Raw genomic sequence first — 10462 nt, forward strand, 5'->3', positions numbered from 1 at the left:
TTAAATTAATTTAGTTATATTATATTTATATTTTTTTAAATAACATATATACATGCATAGAATAATTTTAAATGAGAATAATTAATGTAATTAATGCATATATTAATATTATAAAAATTAATTAATTTAAATAATGAGAAGAAAAAAAAAGAAATTGGTGAGGAGTTGGCTCCTACGTGGCCTTTCAATATAACTTGCAAATGTTGCAAGTGGGTTCCTACGTGGATGAAAATCTCTGACAAAAAAAGGATTTGCAATTGGCTTTGAAAGCCTTGTGTGGGTGGCCTAACAGATTGCTTGAACAGTCAAAATGTGGGGCCACGCTCATTTTTGCAAAAAAAAAAAAAATAATTGTATAATATGTGATGAATAGTTCATATGCTATATTATTTTAGAATTTTTGAAAAGTTAGAAAAAGTTTGTATTAGCAGTTATATTAATTTTTTTCTAAAATAAAAAGAAAAAGAATGAAAATTCAAAGTCAATAAAAAGTTTGACATCGAATTTCAACAGCTACTCTTTTTAATAATTTTAACATTACTTATATTAATAAAATATATGTTTTCTCTTCTACTCGTTCAATTTCAATAACTCATATTGATGGATAAAAATTTAAGGTATTATTTATCTCTTTTTTATTTATTTATAAAGTTTTAGATTTTTTTTTAAATTTGAGGATTTCCACCTTAACATAATTGTTAGAGCAAAAAAAGTTCTTAAATGTTCTATTTTAGCATAATTATTGGAGATGCTAACTTTCTAAATATATATTTGGGCAAATTGTATGCAAAGTAACGTACTTTAACTTGATTCCTATTTTAAGTACGTACTTTAAAAACTTTCATTTTGTTACCTAAGACGTAAAGTTTTAAGTATTTAAATACCCGGGTAACCAGTTGAAGCATTAACCGGTTACCGTGCTGATATGGCGAGTGATGAGATGAATCATCACTCGCCAAATCAGCATGGTTACCTAAGAGTGAGACCCAAAAGACCAATCAAACTCATTTTTCCAACGAAAAGCTTTCTCATGGCCAATTATTAAAAAAAAAAAAAAAACCCTGAATAGGGTCAAGAACCGGTTAGGCCCGAAAAAAAATCTTGTCAAACGTTAGTCAAAGTAGTCATTGCAGTGTAAAAAGAAGAACCGGAAAAAATAATAATCCATGACAGGTGTAATGCCTGAAAAATGAGTAAAAAAGAGCTTTACATTTTCTATGGATATTTGTAATTTATTATTATTTTTTAATGTTAATATTTAAAATGTCTGTTTACGATTTATAACAACTAATTTAAAAGACATTACTGTAATTTTAATTTTTTGCTATCTAGTGTAAGTAAGGGATGTAGGTTTCCATTTTTTTTACGAACTCTCGAGCATTGAAGCTCTCTTCGGGATTTTTGTGTATAATTTTTTTTGTATTCGTACAGTTCTCATATTATTGAAAGTTTTGATCTTATCAATTTTCAAAAATAGCATAACACCAAAGCACTAGTAATATCGGATTTTTCTATGCCCCGTCAACCACTTCAAAAAACTATGAAGTTATTGCCAACCAACCATAGATAGGTGTTTAGAAAATCTACAACCTCGTCATTGTTGGCTGAAAACGACAATACAAAGATGTGGGCATCCACTAATGGTTCAAGGAAACTCCGTGTTAAAATTGACATGTGAAAAATCTAGTGCCTATGCAGCACGACATGGCAAGAAATCCGATGAAATGCAAATTCGTGCTCGTGGTCAAAATTGGTTTGCTGTGAAGGTACTTGTCGATGTTAGGAGATAAAGATGGCGATAGAAGAAAAAAAGACTATCAGTTTGGATATCGAACCTATAATAACTTATCTATAAAACACCCTTCAACCACATTCATTTTTATGTGTGACATGTCATTGGATTCGTCCAGTGACATTGACTACAATCAAACTACCAATTGTGCTTGGACCGTTTAAGTCGTACAGATTTAGGTTTACAACTTAATCACTTACTTCAATATGTTAGTTACTTTTGAAAACTTTTATAAAGAATACGATAATATATCAGATTTTGTAAATCAAAGAGTTTTACTGAAGATGTTGTGTATATATTGTGGGTAACATGAGAATTACACATCACCTGCGAACAATGAGGACGGTGGGTATATATTATGAGTAATCCCTCCAATTAAGGGGCCGTTTACTAAACACTTACTTAGTAAGTGCTTACCGGATAAATTTTTTTATAGGATGAACATGAGAAGGACCTACAATCTTACCGGATAAGAGTGATGAGAATGATGAAGAGTCTTACCCGGTAAGTGAGGATGGCGACCCTTAACGCCCAAAACAATATATTAACTCAGTAACTTTAAATTCAACTTAAAAATATGGTGAGAATTATATGTGATGCACGATTTAAAATCTATAAAGAATTCAAACTCCTTATATTCATGAGGGACAAGTTATGATAATAAACAAAGACGTTACGATCTTTTTGGAGGCTCTGTTACCCCTAAAACTTTTGATTCTCTTGTAAACTGAGATACATATTTACAAATTACAGAGGTGGTAATGAGACGTATTACTTTTATCTTCACATGTGAATGAGAGAGACATTGAAGTGGACTACAAATTTACATTCTCTGATAAAATGTCCAGTTCAACATCACACATTTAACATGTTAAAGATACATATTTGATTATGAAACAACGTTCCAACCATTTCAAAACCTTATGCAACTGAAGACGTCACCGACATCTTTATACATTCAGACATTTAACTCGAATTAATACGACATAAATTCAATAAAACTATAAATTAAAAATCAACGTTTTGAGGTGTACACTCTTTTAATGTTATCTTCAAGTAACTATTTTAGTTTAGTTTTTTGTGGCAATAAAATTAAAATAAAATGCAGAATTTGGATTCATATTTCTAAAAATAGATTATTTTGGGTTTCGTGTTTATTTCAAACTGGACTAATAATAAAAATATTTACTAAAAATAAAACGAATTAAATGATTTAACAATCATTGAATGCATGTTTAACTATTTATAATCATTTTATCCTTTTATTAAAGGCTGTAATTCTGTAATCATATTTATTATATTACTTATTTTTATCTTCTATCTAACCTATCATAAAATTAGACTGTAACCACAAAGGCGGTACTTGATTGGTTTGAGCTTGAACTTCAAGAGTCAAAAGTGTCTGGAGATCTCAAGTTCAAATCCAAGGAGAAATAAAAATTCTCTTGTTACCACGGAGGTTCAAGTGCGGTGACTCCGAGCTATCTGCAAAAGAGTACATCTACGAGTGTATTCCCTATAAATGAGGGAGGTCTACACCCCTTTTATACAAAGCTTTGACCATTCAACAAAACGTTTCAAAGATTTGACCATTCAATCGAAACCCTTCTTAATTTCCTGAACTTATCCTAAAAGACCAGCAGTTTCATTAAAATTTTAAAGTAATCCAGAAAAACGTATTACTCTAGAAAAAGGCTGGAATATACTTCGTATACGATCAGTTGACACATACTTAGAGTCTGTAGAACACATATGTGGCGTATCAGGACTTGAAAGATCCTAAGGTGTACGTTTGACAACGAGGTCCATTTCGTTCCACCAGTTTACTTATCATTACCCATGATCACAAGTGCTTCACATACCCAATCATATGCAAAGATTTAAGCATACTCGGGCCCGTTTAGTAGCATTTTATTGCCTCTTATCAATGAGGCTCTTGTACCACAAGAGGTGACATTATTTACCAAAAAAGAATTATGTGTCAGATTGAATAAGCAATCATTGACTAATTTTTTTTTAATTGAATCGACGACCGAGTTGATGCTTACCAAATCAACAACATTTAACAAGAGATTTAGCGACTGATTATTTTCAAACAACTTCTATGTATTGTATTCTACCACTCGCTGATAATTTGAAGGCAAAAAAAAAAAAACGTTGTTTACTTGTTTGAAAGACTTAATTATTACACTCTTCGTCTCAAAATAAATGCTCACAATGAAAAAGTCACACAATTTTAGGTATGTGTAATGACTACACTTATTAATTAACAAAATAACAATTTTACCCTAGTTACACGGAGAAATTAGGTATGGGAATTGGCCCCGTCCTGTCGGGGAACCCGGACCGGGGCGAGGATCCCCGTTTGGCTCAAACTGGGGATGGGTATCGCACTCCCCGCCCCGTACCCATCTATATATTAATTAGTAAATTATATTATATATTATTTATTTCTATTAAATCAGTAAATAATTATTTCCATTTCAATATATTTTGGATATTATTCGATATGTTTTGGTACATGTGACATTAATTTTTTTTAGATTAAATTTAATTTCTTTTGGTTCCCAATTTATTAACTATTATATGATGATGTATATTTTTTGTATTAAATTAAATTTCTTTTGATTTTAGGTTTACTGGAAAAATGTGAGATTTAAACATGTGTAACGTCTCACACATTTGATTTATTAAAAACTTACACAAATGGAAAAAAAAATCTCCATTTCCCTGTTGGGGACGGAGATGTGGATGTGATCAAATTTCCCGGTGGGGATAGGAACGGGGACGGAGATTGGGGTCCCCGTCCCATTATGATGCCTAGAATAAATCTTTTTCTTCTCACAATTAAGGATACAATTACTTTTAAATGTTGACATTTATTTTAAACAACACGTTTGCTCAAAATTGTATTTACTAAAAGTAGAAAGGAGCAGTTTGAGGTATTTTGGCTTTTTGTATTTTTAGAAAAGTATTCAAAGTGGACGAAAGAATTAAAAATAGAATGAAATTTAACAAAACAAAGCAACTATCTCATCATTTACTCTCAATCAAAACCTCTGTTACTATAAGGGAGATTTCTAGATTTATGAAAGTTCAGGTCCCACTTTCAAATATTTCACTAAACCTCAAACGCCAATATTAGAATTTACTCAAATTTTAATGATGGTTCAATATGAAGAAATTTCAAATTCATGTCAATTAAATGTATACATATATACATGCATACATAGAGTCAGGTCCAAACGAGAACAGTGACAATATAAGAAAACACGATAATTACCAATAACATTAATTTTACGCTAAACTCACGCACGACCTTGACCTTGACCTTGACCTAGGTCACAAGCCAAGTCGCTCGGACACCCTTTCTTTCATCGTGTTTAATGATCACATATGATTTGACTGTTTTTATGCTTTATTATTTTAATCATGTTATCGTTTGATCAGCCATCTCTATATATGTGTGTGTTATATATATAGAAGCTAATTCAAAAAGAGTTTTGGGGTAAGACTTAAGGGGCTGTTTGGTAGGCTCTTAATGGTTACATTAAGAGCCAATCGCTGAATCGGTAAGAGGTTGCAAGTGTTTGGCAAAAAAAAAAAAACCACCTCTTAATGGTTACAAACACCTCTTAACCATTTTGCATCTGGTACCTCACTCAACCATTCAGATCCTTCTTTTTCCAATTTTACCCCCTTCCTCGTCGCTCACAGCTCCTCCCCCACCCTCTCCTTCCTCTCGTCGCCGGTTACCCTTCCCCCCATCTCCATCGYCGGCGACCTTCCACAGCTTCCATCGCCGGCGACCGTCCACAGCTTCCGTTGCCTTCACTGAGTTCACGTCGCCTTCCCAGCTTCCCCCATCTCCGTCCCCGTCTTCCGTCGCCTTCCACCATCTCCGTCCCCGTTTTCGCCATCGCCCCTCGCCATCGCCGGTCACCTGTTGCCTTCACGAACTCGTCGCCCAGCGTTCGGGAGCCCCAAATTGGACCCAACGTACACACCCAGTTGAATCCAACCAGATTTTGGTTAGGGTTTTGGTTTTTTTTGTTTATGATTAATGAAGCAGATTGGCAATCGATGAAGCAGATTTTGGTTAGGGTTTTCGTTCTTGATTCTTGAATCGATGAAGCAGATTGGTTAGGGTTTTCGTTCTTGATTCTTGAATCGATAAAGCAGATTGGTTAATCGGCCCTAACACATTATCCAACTTCAACTTCAAAGAAAATGTGAATGAGGGTTAAAATGGTAATTTACTGTCATTCAGATAACAATTACCAAACAACATTATTTCATTCAGTACTTAACCATTCTGACCCTCTTAACCATTCTGACCACTTAACCATTCTGCACCAAACCATTCAGCAACTGCCAAACAACCCCTTAATTCTTTGAATTGATACATCAATCAATAACAAGTTCATAAATTTATTCGTTCAAAATATAAAAAAAGGACATTTGATTTTTTTGGACATTTTCCATTTAATTCTATCAAATAATAGTTGAATGCACAATTGTACATTTTAATGATCAAAATGTTAGGGCTTAAACAAAAGAATCAAATGATAGTTGTTTTTAGTTTATGCAAGTGAAAAAAAGGTAACGATATTAAACATATCGTGGTCGACACGGTAATTTAGTCATTGATTTTTCTTAGATACTTGATAAAAATATACAATGGTAAAATCGAAAACAATGTAAGGAGCTGTTTACCAAATTTTACATTAAGTCCTGCATGGATAAATTTGTCTGTCTAGATAAAAATTTGTTGTTATTTACTTTTTTTACTGAATTAACCGTCTGAAAGATGGAAATGACCATTTTACCCTTCACTTCATAAGATAAGCCCTTGACCACAAACACGAATATTAGAACCACATTCTGCTAAATTAAACCACCACTTCAAAATGCCAATGCATGCAGCATATGTCTGCAAATTCTTACAAGAAAAAAATACCCAAAATTGTATTGTTTAGGCTCATAGATCTAAAACCCTTGATTCACATGAACACTTATCATCAATAAACCCACATACACAAACCTTCGAAACTGCGTTAATTAGCTGGAAAGAACAAAACCCACTTCAAAAACAACGAAACAACATACAACAATCAAAAAATATGTGTAGTAGATTAAAGTCACTCGTGGAACCAGATAAAACCCATTAATCCGAAAAGCATACAAGTACCGTCACTAAATCTAAAGATCGTCAGCTTTGTGAGTGTGGTTCAATGAAGACGGGAAACGAAAACGAAAACGAAATCAAAAAGCGAAAATGATATCAAAAAGCGAAATCTGAGATGCGATCTAAAAGGAGGCGTGAAGTGGTAGGGTTGTCTTTTTTTTTTGTTGAACCTAGACAAGAGCTCTTTCCCATCTGTGCGAATAAGTTCATTTCTGTTTTCTGTACGAATAATCCTTAAGTAAACACCACATTTTGGCTGAGCGAATAAACCCTTTAACCCATTAAGCTCGTTAAGTTGTAAGTAAACACCCCTAATATGCATATTCTATCAAAAATATAAATTGTAATAAAAATAGCATCAGTTTTTGATTATTTTATTAAAAAACCAAGCTTTTATCATTTTATCTTGAAACAAATTTGCAAACAATTTAAAATTTCAATTACCTATTTAGCAATCAATACTGCTAGTCATCATCTCACTCACTAATTACTTGACTTGGATAAGAAGAAATAGTAACCGGTGTTTGAGATTGCTTATAAAAACAACTTATTGACTTATTCAGTTATTCTAGTGTGACACCGGTAATAAGCACTTTTGAGTGTTTGGATAAACAGCTTATACCAGTGCCAAACCGGTGATAAGGAATTTTTTTGAAGAAGATAAACCATTCTAACTTATAATAAGTTGATAAACACTTTTATAGAAAAACATAAATTGTTTCAAATAAGCAATCCTTGACACCCACTAAAAATTACCACATACTAAAAACAACAATCCACAATCACACTAACGTCTTTTTAAGCGTTGTAAACGATTCCAGCTTTTCATTAGGGTTTTTAAGCATTTTAAATGATTGTAGCTTTTAACAATTAATAAATTGAGAACTTAGTCAATCTCGAATATGAAATAATGCTAATTCAATCTCTATAACATCAGTGTTCAACATGGCTCGTTTGGAAATTCGATAAAAAAAATTAGTCAAATCGAGCCAAATAATTCGAGCCTACACTTTTTCGAGCCAAACTTATTCATATATACATAAATCATATGCTCGATATATACAGCTCGATCTCGAGTTTGAGCCATAAACAAACTTGTAAAGCTGGAATTTTAGGTACAATGTATAAAGTAGCATCATGTTCAGGCTTAAACATAGAAAAAATATTCCAGCTCGAACCCTTCTTTGAAAAAGTTATTCAAGCTCGAGCATGATAACTTGTTACTCAACTCTACACGGTTCGTTTACACCCCTAACCGTGAGCGTCACCAGCTTGTGCTCCCCTCGACTAATCATATGCTTATAGAACAACAATAAGATCCTATGTGACCTTGTGGGACTTGAACTTATGACCTATAAGAAGGAGCTCTAAAGACCCGAACCTTATTATCAATTGAGCTAATCCCACAAGGTTGACTGACGAGACAATATCTATAAACATCCGCAAGTAATCACAACATAGAAGAGATATTGTCACCAAAACCAATAAATTTTTGATTCCAGACAATACAATATTTGTAAAACAAAAAATCTTCGAATTGGTACTCTTTGGTTCTCGTTCATTATCTCTCAAATTTCTATCTTTAGAATCTGATGCCAGACAGAAGAAAAATGATTAATAGAACAAGAATCATTGTTCGATACCACTTAATAAACGTAAATTATGTTTATTGAACTTATTACAACTTTAGGTTGTTTTAATGACTACCGTTTCTTCCCTTAAGTCGTAATCAAGACTCTTTTTCCTTATTACAACTACTATTTCTTGTTTTCTTCGTTACATCAATCGAGTTCCATCCAACGGGTTCTGTTGTGATATTACCGAGACCCAAATAGCATTAGCTCAATAGTTGGTTCAAGATAAAACACAAATAACCTAAGAACCAATGAACTAAAGTTCTAAATCGTGACACTAAGCGGAAATACGATTGACAATGCAAAGACAATCAACCACCAATTAAGAGACTAAGAGAGGCACGGAGATTTTTACGTGGAAACCCAGAAAGGGAAAAACCACGGGAAGAAGACAACCACTATCACTTTGATGATGATACAATTAAGCATTCAAAGGTGTTCTTGAAAACTTGGGGAGAGAATTTTAGAGAGAACAAGGGTTTTCTATCTAATTGAAATCAGCACTACCAAAACCCAGCACACACCAAGAAGCGACATTATGGGGGCGGCATAGCCTGCATGAGAGAGCCGGTCCCCCACACAAGGGCTGAAAGCCATGGTCGCAGAGGCAGCACGGGTATCATGCATGAGCTACTGTTGAAGGCCGTGCATTCAGAGGCTGGGGCGACTAGCCAGACAACCTAAGCTGCATGGCATGCAGCCACGATCCAGCAAGTGCAGGAGTGACTTTTGGTCGATTGGGCAGGGGCCTAGTTCATTGGTTGAAGGCAACATCTCACAGGTTCGGAATGTGTTTATAGGATTTATACACTCAAGAAACAAATCTCCCAAAAAAGCATATGACCTACAAGTTGTTTCTGTAAATTTTGTTGCTTAATTCACAGTGGTTTCAAGGTTCAATGTTTTGGATGTTGATTTTGTTCAATGGAAGTAATTATAGTGATCATGTTTCATGAACAATCTTTATAATTTTCCAATTAAGTAAACACATACATCTATGGAACGATCTAATATTCTAATTACACCTATAACTCACTAATCAAATGAGATGATTATAAGCAAGATATTGTTGCAGTTCTTTGATTCACAGTGAATGGTAAAAGCTAATTGACATACCCTAACCTTCGTCTCATCATCATCGTCGTCAACCCAAACCAGCCACCATCCATTTGAAGTTTTGATGAATCAATCAAGAACCACACAGCATCCACCGTGATCTTGTTAACAATGGCGCCTTAACAATCATCAAAAACAACAAAATCTAGAGTTCTGCAACAAATAAACAGGAAATTAGCGAACAATTTCGAGGAACACGAGAGATAAAAAAGGGGGATCTGGTATTGCCGTACCGTTGATTCCATTTCGGTTTTCCGATTGTGCTGCTGCTGCTGGGACGGTGGAGGAGGGCCTTTGTTATTCTTCTGGGGTGCAGCGGTGGTGACGGTTTCATTGGTTTTCTTCTCATCCCGTGCCTTTGCGAATATAACCGTGAACCCATCTGCAGATGAGGGATTCTTGACATCCCATTCGCCGAACTTCGGCAATGGCTGAGGTTTCTACATCCGAAAAGCAATAAAAAAAAACCCTAAATTCAAAATTGGATTGTTCAACAGAAATGCAAATTGATATCTAAGAGATAAGAGGAACTTACAGACGTCATAAGATGGTATGGGGGGGATGAAAGGAAGTTGATGATGGATGAAGAAATGGAGGGAAGAAAGAAGAAGAAACCATGGGAGGAGCTCCCTTCAACAAAGAGGGCGTGCCTTCAGGGACAATCGTTGCAAGTAACGATAACCTGCCCTCATGCCTTGCTAATTGCTATTCTTCAAAAATCCATTGTTTTTT

At 34.3% G+C, this 10462-nt stretch overlaps 1 protein-coding gene across 1 annotated transcript; it reads right to left on the reverse strand.

Annotated features, from left to right (window-relative positions):
* Window positions 1-9551: 9551 nt before the first annotated feature.
* Window positions 9552-10462, reverse strand: LOC112526015 (protein NOI4). The gene is made up of 3 exons (XM_025136395.1): window positions 10266-10462; window positions 9964-10170; window positions 9552-9883 (listed from the first exon to the last, which is right to left on the reverse strand). Exons 1-3 carry the CDS (start codon window positions 10272-10274, stop codon window positions 9860-9862), a joined length of 240 nt encoding a protein of 79 aa, XP_024992163.1. The 5' UTR covers window positions 10275-10462; the 3' UTR covers window positions 9552-9859.

Source organism: Cynara cardunculus, assembly GCF_001531365.2.
Source record: "Cynara cardunculus var. scolymus isolate 2C chromosome LG 1, CcrdV1, whole genome shotgun sequence".
Taxonomy (NCBI): Eukaryota; Viridiplantae; Streptophyta; class Magnoliopsida; order Asterales; family Asteraceae; genus Cynara; species Cynara cardunculus.

What these genes read in the sequence shown, in the direction of transcription:
- LOC112526015 (XM_025136395.1), bottom strand. An exon ending in AAACCGAAATGGAATCAACG is followed by an intron (nt 9,884 to 9,963) that starts GTACGGCAATAC and finishes TATTTGTTGCAG; the next exon opens with AACTCTAGATTTTGTTGTTT.